General features: G+C 50.0%; 1 protein-coding gene across 15 annotated transcripts in view; it reads right to left on the bottom strand.

Moving 5' to 3' along the window:
* The window catches only part of F8 (coagulation factor VIII), a 147,270-nt gene that overhangs the window by 43,124 nt on the left and 83,967 nt on the right, over window positions 1–20,179 (bottom strand). For all 15 annotated transcript variants that reach the window (XM_045029655.1, XM_045029649.1, XM_045029648.1 and 12 more), the window contains 7 exons: window positions 15,374–18,728; window positions 13,627–13,792; window positions 10,579–10,791; window positions 9,163–9,391; window positions 8,742–8,924; window positions 7,649–7,765; window positions 154–225 (listed from right to left, as the gene is read on the bottom strand). In XM_045029655.1, coding sequence (XP_044885590.1) covers window positions 154–225; window positions 7,649–7,765; window positions 8,742–8,924; window positions 9,163–9,391; window positions 10,579–10,791; window positions 13,627–13,792; window positions 15,374–18,728 — 4,335 coding nt within the window. The remainder of the gene's footprint in view (window positions 1–153; window positions 226–7,648; window positions 7,766–8,741; window positions 8,925–9,162; window positions 9,392–10,578; window positions 10,792–13,626; window positions 13,793–15,373; window positions 18,729–20,179) is intronic.

The following is a 20,179-nucleotide window of genomic DNA, read 5'->3' as shown; positions in this document are numbered from 1 at the left end:
GGCCCTGCCAGCAGGAGGCAGGAACCATAAAAAAGGCTTTGCTTGACTAGCAAAGTTGATTGAGTAGGTCAGGCCTTGCTAGCATGTGTTGGCTAAGCCTGATGAAAACTTGACCTTCTTCCTGGTCACGAGGCCAGAAAGTCCAGCACTCACCGTACTGCCCCGATGCTGTGATCTGAGCATCTGCAATGTTCCCGGAAGCCAGGCCAAGGGGGTTCTGGCACTCTGCAACAAAGGGGAAGAGAGAAGAAAGAAAATTGATGGGCTAGAAGCTAAGGCCTAGGTGAGCCTTCAGTCTTGGATGCTGAGTTAGGTTCCCAAGTCTGGCTCAGCACAGCAGCCAAGGAGCCCATACAGCACTGCTTGCTTTGCACCATGGTGTGTATTTCAAACCATATATTTGCTAGATTCACATCTTGGAGCCTCCCCTGGGGCTGGTGGCCATGGTACTCAAGTGAGATCACCTGCCATAAGGGTGCTCAGTTAGTGCTGGGCCAACCTTTCAGAACAAACCCACAACCCAAGACAAGTGGGGGCTTGGTACAAACCTAGAGGTCAGACAAGGCTTGCTGAAAGGTGCACCAAGTTCTGTGGGCCTTCGTGTGAACCTGGGCCAAGTTTCCAGCCACAGCTGGGCTTCGGGGGGTGGGCCCTTCAAGATTTGGAGAGTAAATCACATGATACCCAGTAGTTTCAACTAAGAACCAGGCCAACTTGGCAGATTCAGTTAAGCATCATTGAACTTCTTGACTCACTGGAACCTGGATTCCAAATTGAAACTCAGGCCTTGTCTACACTACAAGACTATTTCGAATCAACTTAGTTCGAATTTGTGGATTCGACCTTATGAAGTCGAATTTGTGTATCCATACTAAATAAACTAATTCGAATTTCTGAGTCCACATTCACGGGGCCAGCGTCGACTTTGGAAGCGGTGCACTGTGGGAAGCTATCCCACAGTTCCCGCACTCCCCGCTGCCCATTGGAATGCTGGGCAGAGCCCCCAATGCCTGCTGGGGGAAAAAATGTGCCGAGGGTGGTTTTGGGTAACTGTCATTATTGAACCGTCACTCCCGCCCTCTCTCCCTGAAAGCGCCGGTGGGAAATCTGTTCGCGCCCTTCTCTTGTCAGTTACAGCGCGTACGCCACAGCACTGCGAGCATGGAGCCCGCTGCGATCATCGCTGCACTTATGGCCGTTGTCAACTCCTCGCACCTTATCGTCCACCTCTTCCACAGTCAGCTGCTGAGAAATCGGGCGAGGCGGCTCCGGCAGCGCGGTGAGGACAGGAATTCACAGAGTGGCGCAGACCTCTCACAAAGCAGGGTACGCCGCGCCGTGGAGATCATGGTGGCAATGGGTCAAGTTCATGGTGTGGAACGGCGATTCTGGGCCCGGGAAACCAGCACGGACTGGTGGGATCGCATAGTGCTGCAGGTCTGGGATGAATCACAGTGGCTGTGAAACTTCAGGATGCGTAAGGGCACTTTCCTTGAACTCTGTGACTTGCTGGCCCCTGCCCTGAAGCGCCAGGACACACGGATGCGAGCAGCCCTGAGTGTGCAGAAGCGAGTGGCCATAGCCCTCTGGAAACTTGCAACGCCAGACAGCTACCGGTCAGTAGCGAACCACTTTGGCGTGGGCAAATCTACCGTGGGGGTTGCTGTGATGCAAGTAGCCCACGCAATCGTTGAGCAACTGCTCTCAAAGGTAGTGACTCTCGGAAACGTCCAGGACATCATAGATGGCTTCGCCGCGATGGGATTCCCGAACTGCGGTGGGGCTATAGATGGGACTCACATCCCTATCCTGGCACCAGCCCACCAGGCCAGCGAGTACATTAACCGAAAGGGCTACTTTTCAATGGTGCTGCAAGCACTGGTGGACCATAGGGGATGTTTTACCAACATCTTCGTCGGGTGGGCGGGCAAGGTTCATGACGCGCGTGTGTTCAGGAACTCTGGTCTGTTTAGACGCCTCCAGGCAGGAACTTTCTTCCCGGACCACAAAATAACGGTTGGGGATGTGCAGATGCCTACAGTGATCCTCGGGGACCCAGCCTACCCGCTAATGCCCTGGCTCATGAAGCCCTATACAGGCGCCTTGGACAGTGAGAAGGAACTCTTCAACTACCGGCTGAGCAAGTGCAGAATGGTGGTGGAGTGTGCTTTCGGACGTCTCAAGGGGAGATGGCGGAGCTTACTGACTCGCTCGGACATCAGCGAAAAGAATATCCCCGTAGTTATTGCTGCTTGCTGTGTGCTCCACAGTGTCTGTGAGAGCAAGGGCGAGACCTTTTTGGCCGGATGGGAGGTTGAGGCAAAACGCCTGGCTGCTGTTTACGCTCAGCCAGACACCCGTGCCGAAAAACTATCCCAGCGGGAAGCGCTGTGTATCCGGGAGGCTTTGAAAGCAAGTTTCCTCGGAGAGCAGGGTAACCGATGACTCTACACTTGATTTTAAGAGAAGCTGATCCTGGGCCTGTCTCTCTATGTGTTGAGTGAGATCTGCGGTTACATACCCCGTTCTCCAAGTTTCCCCCACTTCCAAAACACGTTTTTAAACAAATTAAATGGAACACTTATTTTTAATAAATCTTTCCTTTACTTTGCATTTCTGTTCAGGGTTTGAAACACGGACGCATACTGTGCTGGGTACGGTGTGCACTGATGTACAGACCGCTTGTACAATACAGGACGGACAGCCTCCTGCTCCTACATAGGTCTCTGGGGTGGGGGACGGTTTCAAGTGGTTGTGCATGTAGGGGTGGGTTTGCAGGAAGGGGCGAGTGGTGCCGTCTTTGCATAGGGATTTGGATGCAGGCTCTGGGCTGTGGGTTTGGGCGTAGGAAGGGGTGAGGGGTGTGGGGGAAGGGTGAGTATCTGTCCGTGGATGAGGGCTCTTGTTGGGGCTCAGGGCAGCGGAGAGGATCGCGCTTACGGTGGAAGTGCATGGTAAGGGCAGCATGCCTTAACATTAGGGGGTGGCAGGCGCTAGGACCGTGGACAAGCGTACACATCACAGAATGACCCGGGGCAGCATACACCACACAGAGGGACCCTGGTGACTACTGAATGCAGTCTGTGTGTGACCTGCAGTTGATCCTGCCCCCGATAGTCTGTACCCTGCTAATGTAGGCTATCCCGTGCAATTATAAATCCCCTGCCCCCCCCCCCACATACACAGTCTTCTGACACGAAAGATGTGACGGAAAGAGTGAACAACAGCAAACAGCTTTTATTAATCTACTACATAGTGGGGTGATGAAACTTGGATTTGGGACTGGGTGATCCTATAAGGGAAGCGCTTCTAAACAGTTATAGCGTCAGAGGTGTGTGGAACATTAGCGCTCAGCTGTGGTGCAGTGACAGTTCTCACGGCCCCTACCGCCCCTCCGTCTTGTAATTTTCGGTGAGGGGGGGACAGGACTTCTTGGCGTTGGAGGGTGGTTGCAGATACAGTGCAGGGGGGCTCTCTCCTCCTGCCTGCGGTCCTGCAGCACATCAACAAGGCGCCGGAGCGTGTCCGTTTGCTCCCTCATTAGCCCAAGCAGCGTTTGAGTCGCCTGATGGTCTTCCTGCCGCCACCTATCCTCCCGTTCGATGTGTGTGCGATGCTGTTGACATAGGCTCTCCCTCCACTGTCTCTGCTCTGCCGCCTCGGCTCTGGAGCAGGACATCAGTTCCGCGAACATCTCTTCCCGAGTCTTTTTCTTTCGCCGCCTAATCTGAGCCAGCCTCTGCGAGGGGGATGCCGGGGCAGTCCGGGAAAGAGCAGAAGCTGTGTGATGGGAAACAGTAAATGATTTCCTTGAACAGATACATGTTTGCGAACAGTGAACACAGTCTAGTCAGTTTCTCTGAACAAGACCATACAGGGCACCAAGTCTCACGAGATCTCAGGAAAAGTTCGAGATTTCGGAATACGCTCTCATTGGCGGCGCCATTGCACAGGAGAGCGGACAAGCGGGGAGATACAGCATAATCCGTCTTGCAGACAGTCCTGGTAAGCCTTAAAGTAGATCATGCTTATCAGTTAGTGGATAGCTGTGCTCTCCTGCTAAAGGCAATCTGGAAAGCAGAAAGGCTGAGCCTTTTCCAGCCCCTCCCGCCAGTGCACGGGAAAGATCAATGTCTGCTTGTTCTCTGTGGCCTCCAGCACGTGGCTGTTAAGCGAGGGTCGTTGTTATGCAACCTAATTGTAAACCGTTAACAATAGTAACAATACACTAATTGCCCGACTTAGATGCAGCCTGTCCAGACCGACATCACCCTGAGGCGGGTAACTCGCAGTCAGAGAGAGCGGATGCTACTGGAAGCCCTGCACAGACCAGGACCATATGCAGCAATGCTGGTGGAGGCGATGATTCCTCTCTACATTAGGATCTCCTGGCGCGGAAGAGTGTGCTTCCATGGAGCACCGAATAAGGCACCTCTCCCCAGGAACCTCCTGCGGAGGCTTTTCGAGCTGCTCTCTGAGAGCTTTGTTGAACTGTCCCAAGAGGATTATTGTTCAATCCCTATATGTGTGGACCTACTATTTATATAGTTTGACATGTAAAATTTTGTATATAGTATTTCTATTTTTTCTATACCCGTTTTTAAAAAATAAAAGTTTCCATGTTTATAGCACTTACCGCCTGATCCTTCCCCTGATTCTGAGTCCGGGTTAACGGGCGGGGAGGGTTGGTAGGGGATCTCTGTGAGGGTGATGAAGAGATCCTGGCTGTCAGGGCAAGCGGTATTGTGTTCGCTGTCGCCTGCGCCGTCCTCCACAAACCCTTCCTCATCTTCCCCATCGCCGAACATCGCCGAGGAACTGTCCAGGTACACTATGCCATCCTCAGAGTCCACGGTCACTGGTGGGGCAGTGGTGGCAGACCCACCGAGAATGGCATGCAGTGCCTCATAGAAGCGGCATGTCTGGGGCTGTGCTCCGGAGCGTCCGTTTGCCGCTCTGACTTTTTGGTAACCTTGTCTCAGGTCCTTGACTTTCACGCGGCACTGCATCGCATCCCGGCTGTATCCTTTCTCTATCATTGCTTTAGAGACCTTCTCGAAGGTCTTTGCATTCCGCTTGTTGGAGCGCAGCTCCGAGAGCACAGACTCCTCGCCCCACACAGCGATCAGATCCAGGACTTCCCGGTCTGTCCATGCTGGGGACCTCTTTCTATTCTTGGATTGGCCGGACTCCTCTGCTGGAGAGCTCTGCATCGTTGCAGGTGCTGCGGAGCTCGCCCCGATGTCCAGCCAGGACGTCAGATTCAAAGTGCCCAGACAGGAAAAGGAATTCAAATTTTCCCAGGTCATTTCCTGTGTGGCTGGTCAGAGAATCCAAGCTCAGACTGCTGTCCAGAGCGTCAACAGAGTGGTGCACTGTGGGATAGCTCCCGGAGCTACTAAGTTCGATTAGCGTCCACACCTAGCCTAATTCGAGCTAGCCATGTCGAATTTAGCGCTACTCCACCTGTCGAGGTGGAGTACCAAATTCGAACTAAAGAGCCCTCTAGTTCGAATTAAATGGCTTCCTGGTGTGGACGGTTGAGCGGTTAGTTCGAATTAATGCTGCTAAATTCGAATTAAAGTCCTAGTGTAGACCAGGCCTCAGGAGGTGGGAACCCACATGAACCAAGACAGACAACGGCTTGTGCCAACACTGGAGAATTCAAAGGGCTAAGTTCCCCCCATCTCAGTTCTGATCATGTCCTGCTATCTGTGACCCACCACCCTGCACAGCTAGGGTATTGAAAGCATCCCAGGATGGCAATACTCGAGCCAATGCCACTTCATTGTGCTACAACGTCGCCATGTGATGGTGCGATGCTGTAGATCAATAGTGTAGATCAACAGTCACTGTGCAGTGCAGATATCAAGAGGCATAACAGTACAGTGACATGACAAGTCTCTCCTGGAAGTTTTGATGGGGGTTGAATTTAAACACAGTATCAGAGATCTTAAACTCGCTTTAAAGGGGAGGTAGAACCATGAACCCTTGCTTTTTGCCAGCACCATAGTGATAATACTAAATACAGCAAGATCAGAGAGAAAACCTCCACCCAGCCTTAGGTGTTAGTGACCCTAACTGCTACAGCTATCACAGGGGATACCCCAAAAGCCTGAACTCAGGTCCTGGCATGTAAGTAAGGTAGGAATTGATTTTCTAGCATTTTAAAAAAATATTTTCTGATTTTGACCCTTGCGGATGACATCAGCTTTTATTATTGGTTTATAAGCCAATCCAGGATGGTATCTCAGAGAGCCCTCTGATACACTCTCCTCTCGTTGGGTCACTGGTGTGACAGCTGTGTTGACAAATGTCTCTTCCGTGTACTGATGTCTGGCTCCCAGGCCTGTTGTTGCGAGGCAGTTTCTTTTAAACACAAGTTTCTAAGAACATCTTGGCTGACACCTCCTATCTTTTAAAGTCCCTTTGCTGCTCTGCGGAGCACTGAACTGTTTATTTCCATTATAACTTAGACCCTTAAAAAATCATAGAACTTGACACTGTCTTTTCATGTCAAGCCCTTTCTAGTAAAAAGTGGATTTTGAATCTTAAGTGGCTTTTAAATTTATCTTTAAACAAAGCTTTTTCTGGCTCACATTTAATGCTCCCTTAAGAAGAGGAAAGAGACCTTTACTATGTAAAGCCAACTATCCTACATCTTGGCAGGGGGTTAGACTAGATGACCATTGTGGTCCCTTCTAAGCCTATGATTCTATGATTCTCTTAAGTATAACAAATAAATCCTTTCCTTCTGTTGTGAAATTAGTATTTAAAATGAGGTGGAAACTGATTTACACTCTTGAGCTGGCAAAGACTTTACTGCAATTCCAAACAGATTTTGCACTACTTTACATGGTAAAGAGTATTGCTGAACATGACAACCTGTGGCCAGCCTCTGTGACTCTCGGTGAGTCACGTTGCCTCTTTGTGCCTCCATTTACCTATCTACAAATGGGTATTTCTCTATTCAGTTAGCCAGCTGGATTGGCGCATGCAGTGGTGGTGATAAGTGTATGCACATTTTTGTACGTGGTCCATAGCTTCTTAGGGTTTGAAAAATCAGGCTGCTGGGGGCAAATTTTTAAAGGTGGTTCAAGTTGGCCTCCAGTTTTGCACCCATAGTCACATGCCCCCTATTGGATGGGGGTGTAATTCACTGCAGGTGTGAATGACAGTAGCTATCCTGCTGTCTCATCTGTAGGCTTGGTCAGGTGGTTAGATTGTTCAGTGCTGTAACTCTCATTCGCCCACAGCTGACTGAGGGTGAAAACTGGTGTGTCCAAGTTTGAGGGCTATGAGGGTAAAATATTCAAAAGCACCTAAGTGACCGGAGCCCTGTTCTCCAGAATGCCTTAGGCAGGTACTTCTGCACTTGTGAAAATGCTCCCCCCTGCTGTCTAACATGAAATTCTCAGGAGGTGAATGAAGAGTCAGCGAAGGTGACCAGGGCTGCCCAGAGAATTCAGGGGGCCTGGGGCAAAGCAATTTTGGGGGCCCCTTCCATTAAAAAAAAGGTGCAATACTATAGAATACTATATTCTCATGGGGGCCCCTGCGGGGCCTGGGGCAAATTGCCCAACTTGCCCCCCCCACCCCCACCCCGGGCTGCCTTGAAGGCGACTGTAGAACAAGAAGAGTCACTTACTCGGGTCATACACAAGGAACAGGGCGCTCATTCCAGCCTGCCGGTGCTCTCCAACCTCACACTCCACCCGCCAGATTCCCGGGTGGGAGGGGCGCATTTCCACCGTCTCAAAGACACCTGGGTGAGAAGAAGAGGAGGGACAGCAGAACGAAGGATTCTTTCTTTCTAGCGGATAAGAGCAGGCAGTGGGCAGATTGTGCTGCCATGATGCCAATTGCACTGGACTACTCAGAGTAAAGTACTGCCCAAGGGTGGTATGGGTGCCAGGCTGCTTCCTGAGCCTTAACAGAACATTGACTGGGTCAAATTGTTCCCTGGTGTAACTTCATCAAAGCCAGTGCAGTGAGACAGGAATGAGTTTGGCCCAATAAATGCACTTGAATTTGATACTTAATAATAATTAACAAAAATATGAATCGTTTGTATTACATTGCACTTATGAGCAGGGGCACCAGAATGGGAGAGCCAGGGGGCCACGGACTCATCACTTTTTACCAGCCATAAAGCTGAGCAACGGGGGTTACAGGGTGGAGAGGAGTGAGCAGGGGGTGGGGTCTTGGGGGAAGAGGCAGTGCAGGGGCGGGGACAGTGTGAGGGCGGGGGCTCACGGAGAAGGGATGGTGTGAGGGTGGGGCTTCGGGGGGGAACGGCCAGTGCGGGGGCTGGGCCTGGGGGTAGTACAGCACTGGGATGGGGCCATGGTTTGGGCGCCTGTGGCCCCCCCCCACTTTTAGGGTGCTTCCACCACTCATTCCTAGGAGCCCTAGTCATGGACAAGAAGCTCATTGCGCGAAGTGCTGGACAAACAGAACAAGACTCTTCAAAGCCAGTAAGGCATCACGAGCTAACGGCCATTTGGATCCATTTCTTCGAGGCAGGGTTGGTTCCAGGGCCTGTTTCTCAGGCTGAGAGGCACTCATCTATTTAGGTACCCCTTGATGTCAGGATGGTGCCATGTCCACCCTAATCATAGTGCATCAGTTGCACTAAGCTAGGTGGGCACTTTTGGAGCTAGGCTGCTGGCAGCCTGCTTCTCCTGCATCAGTCCTTTCCAGGAGACAGGTTAGCTCCCAGCACCTGGGTCAGCTCTTACCAGGATAGAGGTTGTAGACTCCCATTCGATATTCGTGGTTCGTCCTGATGGCAAACTGTTGCCCGTGAAAATAGACCGAGTGGATGTCCTCAGTGCCGCCCACATTCAGCAGGTACCATCGCACCCTTTGGTGCTGAGCCATCACCAGCCCAGGCAGAGCGTCCATCACGTAACCATTGATAGCTGGAGGAGAAGAGCACACTTGGGACGTGCTGTGGCAGGGGAGTGGTTCAAAGTCTGCAGATAGCAGCAGCCACGCTGGAGTGGGCTGAGGTCCCTTTTGCTGTTATCCAGGGGATGGGGAAGGAAGGGGATTCTGGAGCTCTGCTAGTCAGACTGCTGCTGTAACAGCAGCCCCTGCAGAGTTTCCCTCCTACGTGGGCTGGCTGGATAGGGAGGGGAGAGAAGCCGGAGCTCTTACCATGGAAGTAGCTGCTCCTTCTAAAATCAGGATCGTCCGGCTGGATCTGGCAGAGGGGTGGGCAGTTCCTCTCCATGTTCTCGGCGAGATACCAGCTTTTGGTCTCATCGAAGATAGTGAAGAGCAGAGAGAACTCCTGCACCTCCAGCTGCCTCCTGAAGGCAGGGCTCAAGACACCAGGGCGGCAGATAAGCAGCGGCCCAACCAGGCCAGAGTGCAGATCCTTCTCCTAGGAGGGGAAAATAACCAGAGAGTAATGGGAATGTAGAGTCCACTCCTAACTTCCACCCCATCCACAATGCCACAATGTGGCTACTCAGAACTACATTAACCACTGTCAGGCAGGACTCTGGAAGCGGGTGCTTCGTCCCAGGATGGCTCTCTCTGTGCCTGTCAGACTCCAGCAGTGCCCTGTGAGTGCTAACCAAACTCCAGCAGCATGTGCAGCCTCAGACTAGACAGACAGGTGAAGAGGCTTTGGCTATGAACACTCCCAACTCACAGCTGAAAAGTCAAGAAATGGAGAGGAGCAAGGCGTGTGCAGAGCCTGGTGCTGGGAGTGGGAGAGGCATGCTGGGTTTCAGCAGGGGGCAGAAGCCCCCTCCCTCTCTGATCCCAATCTGACATGGGGGAGTAACGCACACTTAGAATTGCTCTGATTTATAGTTCTGACTCGCTGGGTTCCCTTCCCAGCTCTGCTGCTGATGCAGTGCCTGACCTCGTGCAAGTCGCTTAGTCCCGCTGTGCCTCAGTTGCCCCACCTGAAACACTTTGGACAACGGTACAGGATGTTGTGAGCATTAGTTAGTCTGTGGCTGAGAAGGACCAGATTTTTAAGTCTGACGGCTGCTCTATCCAAAGCCTGCACGGGGCCAGTCATAAGGATGCCCCAGACATCCCCCCTGCATGGCTCTGCACTGCCTAAGGACTCACCAAGGCAGGGGAAGTTTTGTACCTCTGGGTCACACAAGCAGCCAGAGAGGGACTGAGGATCTGGCCTGTGAAATGTGACCAGGTGGTAGGAAAAGCTTTCTAACTCTCAGGGTGATTAAGCTCTGGAACAGGCCCCCATGGGAGGTTGTGGGATCTCCATCACTGAAGGTTTTTAAGACCAGGTTGGACAAACACCTGGTCTAGAGTTCCTTGGTTCTGCAGGGGCCTGGACTTGATGACCTATCGAGGTCCCTTCCAGCCCTACGTTTCTATTGCTACACACTCTCAGACCCATTCACCAATGGCCCGATGAAAGCCCCCATCAATGTGTCACAGAAATATCCTATGCAGTAGTGTCCCAGGCACCAACCCCCTTGGGTCTGCATGGAACAGGGGGGCTGGGATTCTGGCTGAGAGGCAGCTGAGGGCAGAGATGGCTAGCAGAGAGACCAACAGGTTTTTTCATACATGGTTCCCACCTACCAGGTTAACGCTGGAGAAGTAAGCCCAAGCCTTGCAGTCAAACTCATTGACAGTGGGTGCCATCTGGGGCAGCACCTTCCAGGAGTACTCGCGGAGTTCGCCAGGCTGCACTGCTTCCTGGCTGGGTGTGTTGTTTTCCCCCAGGCCTCCTTGGTAGGGCGAGAGGTTGGAATGGAAGGAGTAAGGCCGGGAAGCTAGGTTCTTGAAGCTAACCTGCACCGTGGTGGGAAAGAAGCAAAGAGAAGGGTTACATTCCTTATGGGGGGAATCTTGGAGACGGGGCACTGCCTACATTCCTTCCCTGGGTGGGGCACTGGCTATGCCCCATGCCCTTCCTGCTGTTGTTCTTTAGTGAAGCCCAGTGGGACAGATCCTAGCCTCAGTTCTGTTTGTGCATCTCTTACTAGAATCGCTGGGAAAGGTACATGTGTTTTTATGGGCAGGATGTGTGTTTTCTCCACAGTGTCAGTCAAACACAGGCCCCAGTCCTTGCCACTGCTTTTTCCCCGAGCTCCAGCCTCTGGCTCCATACTACCTGGTCTTTTCTTCTTCCCCAGTTCTGGGTTGTGCCGCCCCCTATTGTATGTGTTAGCAGAGTCTGCATGAGCTCTCCCCTGACATCTAGTGGTGAGCTGTGGAAAAGGACTTCAGGAGCTGATCTCGTTTGCATGGACGAACCCACCCTGCCTAGGTGCTCAGCATGATGTGATTACGGACTAGATGACCTCCTGAGGTCTCTTCCAACCCTAATCTTCTATGATTGCTTGTCCAAATGATCGCTTGTGGTTGGTGTTGGCTCCCCAGTCTCCTTGTTATTGGAGCAGGAGAAATAAAGGGTTGTTATCCTTGTTGTGTGAACCGAGGGCTGGAGAACTGTACCTGGTATACCCTGATGAAAGGACTCACTCTCAACTGAACGGCACTCACTAGGCAGGGGACATGGGTTCCAAAGCCCAATGAGTTGAGAAAGGGTGGGGATAAGTATGTGTATTTGGTGGGGTGGGTCTTGTTTAAGGGTCCTAAGCACCATTTGACTCTCTCTCTCTCTGGTATAATAAAAGAACTAATTTAGACTCAATTGAGTGTCTTATTATGTGCTACAGAGCTGAAATCACTAATACCTAGGTGTAAGTATTAGACCTACTTTGGGACAGTGTCTCTATTACAAGAGACTGCCTAGTGTGCACCAATTGTGAAGCTCCTGCACTAACAGCTGAAATCACTGAGACCTGTGTTAAGTGGTGGGCCCTGAAGGCACCTTGGTGAGTGGCTGGCTGGGTGACTGGTGGAGAGGACCAGAGCAGAGCCCCTTAAAGAGGTGTGGCAATCGGCTGGTGGGGTGATGAGCAAATGCCTGAGCAGCAGAGCGTGTAAGGTGCCTCCTTATACCCTCTTCCACCCAGGGTGGGAGGTGAACACTGTGGATGAACCTCTGAACTCTGGGGCTGCACTGGCCAAAAGACAGCAACTGTGAGTGGGGTGCAGAGAAGGGACGGGCACGTTAAAGGGACTTTTTGGTTGCTGGACTTAAGAACCTGAGGGGAAAAGGACACTGCCCAACTTACTTTGGGGTGGGTCTTTTGCTCATGGTTTATGTTTATGAACCCTAGTTGTGGGATTTTCCCAAATTAAGGCTGAGTTACTTCCCTCCTTTTATTAAAAGTTTTTGCTACACTCAGACTCTGTGCTTGCGAGAGGGGAAGTATTTCCTTTTAGAGGCGCCCAGGGGGTGTTGTGTAATTGTCCCAGGTCACTGGGTGGGGGCTCAAGATGATTTTGTGTTGTACTGGTGAAAAGGAACCCCTAGATACTGAACCTGGCCCTTGCTGCTACTGGCTTCACCTGGCAGAAGGGTTATATATGCTAAGAATTTCCCTCTTCCTTGATACATATGATGAGTACAGGTCTCATCCACACTGGACTGGGGGGGTGTCTTTGGACTCAGTTTCAGCCAGTCAGCAAGAATGGACCCCAGCCTGAGTCCCAGCTTTGCACACTGCCCAGCCAAACTCACACTATCACCCAGCTCAGCTGGAGCTGTGTGGGAAAAGAGGCCTTGTTTGCATGAGCAAATTGCACCGGTTTAGCCTAAGGTGTGAACTGAAGGTGATCCAGTTTCAAACTCTTTTGTGGATGCTGTTATTTGGGTTTAGCTTGAGTCCAGTTGGAACAAGTTGATGCTAAACTGAAATAGGCCCCTCTTAAACCAAAATAAGAGTGTCCACACAGGAGTCTGCACTAAATAGATAGGTTTAGCAATCTATTAAACTGATGCAACTTGCTCATGTAGGCAAGGCCTGAGTTTATACACGATTCCTCAGTTTGGTCCCCTGCTCTTTAGCAGAGCCTGATTGCACTTGGGGACTTGGGTGTCTCCCATGGGAGCCATTGTGAATCCCAGTTAGCTTTCTTTCCTTCCCTGCTCCTTCTGCCTTTTCAGAGGCTCTTTCCCTGAAGTGCCATGTGGGATTTCTACGGAGACTGCTCTTGTGATCAGGAGGCCTTCATCTGTGACCTGGACCTGCTAAATTACCTTGGCTGAGCCACTTCACTGCTCTGTGCCTCGGTTTCCCCTCCCAGCCTTTGTCTATGTGCGTTGTGAGCTCTTTGGGGCAGGGACCATCTCTCACTATCAGTCTGAGCATCACAAGGGGGCCCTGATCTCAGCGGGAGCCTCTAGGTACCACAGCCCAGCTCCTCACAGATATCTAGGTGCTGATCAATGGGAGTTAGGTGCCTGAACACCTTAGAGGAGCTGGGACTGTGTGTTAGCCCCACAGAATACCCTTGCATTGTCAGCACAATGAGAGCCAACACACCCAAGGAACTGCAGGGGAGTAAAGTGAATGTGACAGATCTCAGCCATGGCCCTTGATTGGCAGTTTTCTAACTCCAGCCTATGGTGCAAGACAGGCCTTTGGTGCTAACAGGTTCCGGCACAAGAGGTAGCAGGAAGACCCACCTAGAACTAAAGAGGGGCAGCTTTGCACTGGGAACGTCCTAACTCCTTTTAAGGAAATGGTGATTTTCCTTTTCAGTCTCACTCACCATTATGACATCATCAACTTCCGCCCTGATGTATGGCCCCAGGATTCCCAAGTGCTCGTCCAGCTCCCCACGTGCCAGCGGCTGGGTGAAAGAGTTGTCCAGGTACCCTCGGAAAACCACTTTCTTGTACCGCTGGAAGGGCTTTCTCCAGCCCCTACTTGGGCCGCTGCAAGAACAAGAAAGGACCACATCCTGTGGGAAGGCACCAGCCAGGCTTGATGAGTGGAAGGCTTGAGGCATGGACATTGGAATCTGGACTCTGTTGGCATTGTGATCTCGCTATATACCTGCTCAGGCAGAGAGTCTGAATGTAGAGCCAAGCCAGGAGCCACAGGGCTCCGACTGGCCTTCAAGAGGCAAAGCATGAACTGACTGTGACAGTGATCTATGTAGCTGTCAAGACATGTCGGTAGAGCCCTGCAAATCTGTGGCTATCTGCTTTATATCCACGGACCGTTTTGCAGATACAGATTGTATCAGCACGGGGCTCTACATGTCAGCATATTCTCTCTGGTGCAGCTCTTCTTTGACTGGAATCCATTCAGAAGCCCAGGGGCTGAGGTACAGTCAGGTACTTACAGAAGCTCCAGCCTTTGCTGTCTTGGACCCTCTCTAGGTTCTGAGTGTTTAGTGCTCATAGCCATGCTGGAGAGCAATCCAAGTGGGGTAGCATTCAGACTGAGAGCAGAGGAGGTAGCTGAGAGTATCCCTATCTTCATCTCGCAGGTGTTTCGCTGGCCCCTCCTCTGAGTCAATCGTTTTGGGCATGGCTGTGGCCAGCTCAGCAGCCACACAGCACACAGTGCTCCACGGAGGATGCTCCCTTTGGCGTCCCCCAGCAGTGTGGACAAAGTGTCAAGTAGAGGACTAATCATAGACCAATGTGATGCTCATTCTTCAACTACATCTCCTTAGCATTGCCAGGTCTATAGGAAGCCAATGACTAAGTCTGCGGCTCCAACTCCTGTCCCTCACCTGGTAAGGCAAACTGATATTGCAAACCACTGGGAGGACACATTACAGCCAGAATCTTTGGGCTCAAGCTAGGGAGGACGTGAACTCCTCAACAAAGTGGAGCAGCAGGTAGCAGGGCAGAGTTCAGTTGACTGCTGCCAGTTGCGCTGCTACACTTGGAAGGAAGATCAAGCACTCAAGAGGAAGACAAGACTCTATTGGGGTGGAGCATCATGAATAGGACAGGCTGGGCTGGAACTCAGTGTCTGTCTCGTGGTGGGGCCTGTACCCTCATAGACTCATAGACTTTAAGGTCAGAAGGGACCATTATGATCATCTAGTCTGACCTCCTGCACAATGCAGGCCACAGAATCTCACCCACCCACTCCTGTAACAAATCCCTAATCTATGTCTGAGTTATTGAAGTCCTCAAATCGTGGTTTAAAGACCTCAAGGTGCAGAGAATCCTCCAGCAAGTGACCCACACCTCACGCTGCAGAGGAAGGTGAAAAACCTCCAGGGCCTCTGCTAATCTGCCCTGCAGGAAAATTCCTTCCCGACCCCAAATATGGCGATCAGTTAAACCCTGAGCATGTGGGCAAGACTCACCAGCCAGCACCCAGGAAAGAATTCTCTGTAGTAACTCAGATCCCACCCCATCTAACATCCTCTGGATGGATCTCTAAGCCTTGTCTGGCTTTGTTCATCCATGCTGCTCTGTAGAAGGGGAAGCAATCAATAGGGTGGGAAAGATGCCTCATGCAAGGGGAAGGATGTGTCTGGTAAAACTTACTTAACTTTTAGAAAGTGTTGGGGTCTCTGGCTCTCATATTCCCACAGCACTTCGACAGCTGCAATGAAATACTGCTGGACCCTCCCAGTGAAGGTGCGCAGATCTTGGTCCTCCTCCCCATAGATGTCAAACTCGTCAGTGTCTCTTTCAGGTTTGCTGTAGTCATCATAGTCTGATTTTTCCTTCTGGGGCATTGAGATGTTGGACTTGACCATGTTGTTTAGGGCATTGGGTTCTCTAGGGGTGTCAAAATATTCCTCGGATCCAGGAGTGGAGCTCCTGTTCTTTGCTTTGCTGATGCTTTCCCTGCTGCTCTGTGTCCCATCTACCTCCTGCGCCTCCTTCTTCCATTCTGGTGTCTGTATTTTACTACCTGACAGGGGAATGGCATCTTCCTTTTTAAACACTTGATTTTCTTGGTGGCTGTGCTTCAGCTTCCATTGGTCCCCTTTAAGGGTCTGATTGAGAGCCATGCCATCTTGGGGAAATGGATAGTTTCCTTTGGAGGCCCGTTTTGTCAGGATCTCTGAGGCCTCTTTGCTTGCTGGAAAATCCTTAGATTCAGTTCCTAATACTTGGTCCTTAACAGCACTAGATTCGAGCTCCCGCTGCAGTTTACCAAAGATCCACGTTTTCTTCAGCTCCTGCTGGTCCAAGGTGCTCACTTCCCCATCTGTCACATTTCCCTTGGGCTGCAAGCTCAAACGTGCCTCCCAATCAACACGCCTTTTATGCTGCATGGCAGTTACTGCAGGTGTCCCAATTCCACTCATTTGCCCCACAACCTGTGTTGAGATGGGGACCATACTCGTTGTGTGCTCTCCTGCAGATGCACTGGGCTTTGTGTCTGCCTCAGTTCCTACCTCCTGTTTCTCTTTGGTAGTTTTCTCACTTGAATAGGCAGAGGTAGCACTAGTTTTCTCCTCCTCTGACTCTTCCACCTTCAGAAAGGAGTTACCTCCTCTCTGAGTTGTATCACTGTCACCTTGGTTGTCATAGTGTCCCTCTACTGCTGGTGACTCATGACTGCTGGCATGGTGTTGAAGAGAAGCTGACACACTCCTGATATATCCTGTGGGGTTACCAGTGCCAGTTGCTCCATGATCTCTTGCTGTTGTGTCTACCAAGAGTGGCCTAGCAGCAAGGGGGTTTGCTCTGTCGTTGTCACTTATCTTGATAGTGCCTCTGAGCATAGCTCCGATTCCTCCTGTATGTTTGCCAGAGTTATGCCTTCCCTTCAATGCTCTGGCTTTATCCTCCAGTCCTTGCTGCACCTCTGTTTCTTCCAGTGAAGTTCCATGTGATTCCAGGGACCTTTTTTTTACATGAACGCTGCATCCCTGAGAGTTCTGATCACAGAGCTTGTCAGCTGTCCTTTGCACTAGCTTTCCAGGGGTCTGGTTGTCCGAGTCCAACTCCATTCTCTTACCTTTATGGAGTGTTCCTTCTTTGTCTGATGAACTGGCCTCCAGGAGACCTGTATCATTTATCAAGTCCACTAGCTCTGCTGGAGGCACTTTCCTGTTGAGATAAACTTCCTCATTATCTAATAAGCTGTTGTCTTCATTTTTTGGCCCATCTAAACTTAGCGCAGTAACCTTGTGTTTCAGAAATGTGTCCTTGCTGCTTTGTAAAGGGGCCTTTTCAAGCTTCCTCTCATTGGCCATAAAATTTAATTTGAGTAAGTCAACATTCTCCATTTCAGCCATTTCCTTGCTTTCTGTAGCTTCTTGAAACTTTGTCCCCAGTATTAATTCATCGCTTTTTTGTGTAGTAACATAACTGGTGGCAAAAATGTCATTGTGGCCCAGAAATGTTTTTTTTAGAAGGCTTGTACTGTTGGTAAGTTTATCTGGGGCTAGCCTGACAGACAAGGAGTGTTCTACATTTGAAAGACCCAGACCATCACGAGATTTATCCTGTCCTGATTCATGGTCTAATGGACGGTTTTCTGCAAGGCTCAGATCTGCTGTATCATAGGTATCTAACAGCGCAATGTTAGTCCTACCAAGGAGAAGATCTTTCTGATGTGGTGCAGGGGTCCTTTGAATTCCTGTATCATTTGAAGACTTCTCTACAGTCTTTTCAAAGAATACTTCTCCATTTGTAGCTGATGTGTTCTCCTGAAGCATGGTACCATGTGCTGGGCTATTTAACTTTCCTTCTTGAGAAGTTTCATAAGGACCCAGTGAAGCCTCTTCTTGAAGCCTGGTGTCATTTTCTAACCTAGTGTCCAGTTGTATTGGTGCACCATTGCTTTTAATAAATGCTTTCTCACTGTTCACATAGGTGATGACATGTATACTTGTGTTATCTGCTGACTTGTCTAATGATGTTGAAGTACTATTCCCTTTAAGGAAAGTGTTATCATTAGTTGATGAAGTCATTTCTGTAGCTATTGTATCATTCAGTGGTATGTGTGTCTTTAAAGATGTAATCTTGAATTCTAGAGGCATTTCATCATGTAATGGAATCCTTTCTTGAAACCTAGAATCATGTTTTGAGACATTCCGTTGCAGTGAACTATCATTCCCTTGAAGACCAGTTTCTTCAGCATTAAAAGAAGGTTCCTGATGGCCCATCACATGTGCTGATTCTTTTAATTGTGCCAAAGTAACATTCCCTTTAAGAATTTTTTCTAAGTTGGTTAATGGAGCAGTTAGTTGGAACATCACATTGTCTACTGACTTGTGCAGCTCTAAATTCTCTTTAGCCATCTCTACAGCTTGAATTGGTCTATGCTTTCCAAAGAAGAGAGTATCTCCTTCTGGATATGAGCCAGCTGCTGCAGCTCTTGCTGAACTTGTGTTATGATGGACCACTTCACTTAAGCTTGTTGAGTTTCCTTCAGAAGAAGGGTGTACAAATCCTTGGTCAGGGCTGATCATTTCTGACAATCCTGCCTCTTCTGAGAGGGAATCATAAGATACTGGCTCAAAGCTAGTCTCTGTTTGAGAAGATAGGGAAAGGCCATGTAGATCGGACAGCACTGATGTGCTGTTGGAAGAGGGGTCCGTGGAATTCTTCCTGCTGTTTTGAAGTCTGTTATTGAATTTGAGGGGCTGGCTGGGTTTTCTCAAGCAGGGTGTTAGCTGGGGGTTGAGCGTCTCTGTTTCCTTTTCGGAAGAAGTGACATTACGATGCTTTCTCAGACACAGCCTGCGCCATCTTTTATTCTTGGGGAAGCCCCTAGGTTGAAGGCCATTGCCCTCATTTGTCAAGTAATCCGGTATCAACTCATAATCTTCCCCATAGGAATACAGTTCTGGATCAGTGTTGCACTTGGAGACTGTGAACTTTGCCCACATTCCTCTGTCTCTGAAGTCAGGATTCAGGCATGCCAGCATCCATACACCTATCCCAGGAAAGGACAAAAGAACAGCATTAGTCCAACATACCAGGAAATCTCAAGAGTTATCACCTAGCTGGTGCTCCCTCATTAGCAAGCTCTGTATTTTAAGAATGCTTATGGCATAAGCCAATGACATTCTTGTTTCCACTCCCACTGAAATCTATCACACACTGGGTTCACCTGTCATGCATGTCTCCATGTGCTGCAACATTTCTGGCAGTGTTTAGAATTAACCCTGGCAAGGATTTTTAATTGCTTTAATGCTCCCTAACAAACCTAATTAATTGAATGCATCCCTGGTACCATAACCTTTACCTGGTATGTCCCCACAATGGCTTCGGTGGAGAGTAGCTATGAAGTGGTTAATACAATGGCTGCAACTTTACATGTAGGTGCCAGTGGGATTCCAGAATCAACCCATCAAAGGTTTGGTTGGGGCTGTCAGATACACTACACTGGTTCTATGGTATAATGGTCAGCATTCTGGACTTTGAATCCAGTCATCTGAGTTCACAAATCTCAGAGGAGCCAATACTTGGTTGGTTGTGCAAGGGTGGCAGTGGATTCTCCATCACTGGCAATTTTTAAATCAAGACCGGCAGTTTTTCTAAAAGATCTGCTCTATTTCAAACAGGAATATTATGGGGCAGTTCTCTGGCCTATGTTCTGCAGGAGGCCCTTTGAATCTATGAACCTATGGTGCAGAATGTCTTCTGCACACGCTGATCTCCTGAGTCCCAGTCACATTTCTCTCCTGCTCAAGTTAAAAGAAATCAAAGCCCCTCTATCACAAAGCCTCTCTTCCCACCCCACTGCTCTGACCAGCTCATTCCTGCCTGGTCAACTCTGAACAGCCAAGACTGGATACAATAACAATAATCTAGATTTAGATTATTCTAATAGAGATTTAGATAATTCTCCCCATGAACTGTTGACTTCTGGGTTCCCTCCCCTCTCCTTCACCAGAGAGGACAGGGCCTTCTCTTGCTTTGGGGGGCTGTGCTGGTCCTGGTGATCAAATAGGCTGGTGCCATTCACCCGTTCTAAATTCACTTACATAAATACAATTATGCCACTTTCTTATTCTCCCCAGGGTGGGCAAAGGGCCAAGGGTTAAAGCCACAAGCACAACTCTGAGTGACCAGTGCCCATGTGGCTGTTTCAAATCAGAAACAGGAAAAAGCTCAAGGGAAGCTGGCATTGATTGCACAGCACACTGGCATCATAACAGGCCTGACCCAACTCCCATAAAAGTCGGTGACTAGACTGCCTGTGCCACTGGGAATGTCTGATCCAGTGAGTGGGACAGGCAGGTTAGGGATGAGGAAGAAGAAAGGCCAGCAGGTAAACTCTGAGATTAAATGACTGAGTTAAATATGTGGGCTGAGATCGGGCTAATTGCCTAAAGGATGTGGACACTGGGTTGTCATTCATTCCAATGGAGCCTGGGCACA

This window comes from Mauremys mutica, chromosome 9 (genome assembly GCF_020497125.1).
Source record: "Mauremys mutica isolate MM-2020 ecotype Southern chromosome 9, ASM2049712v1, whole genome shotgun sequence".
NCBI classification, from domain to species: Eukaryota; Metazoa; Chordata; order Testudines; family Geoemydidae; genus Mauremys; species Mauremys mutica.
Note: the sequence above shows the minus strand (reverse complement) of the source record. Positions and strands in the feature narration are given on the sequence as shown.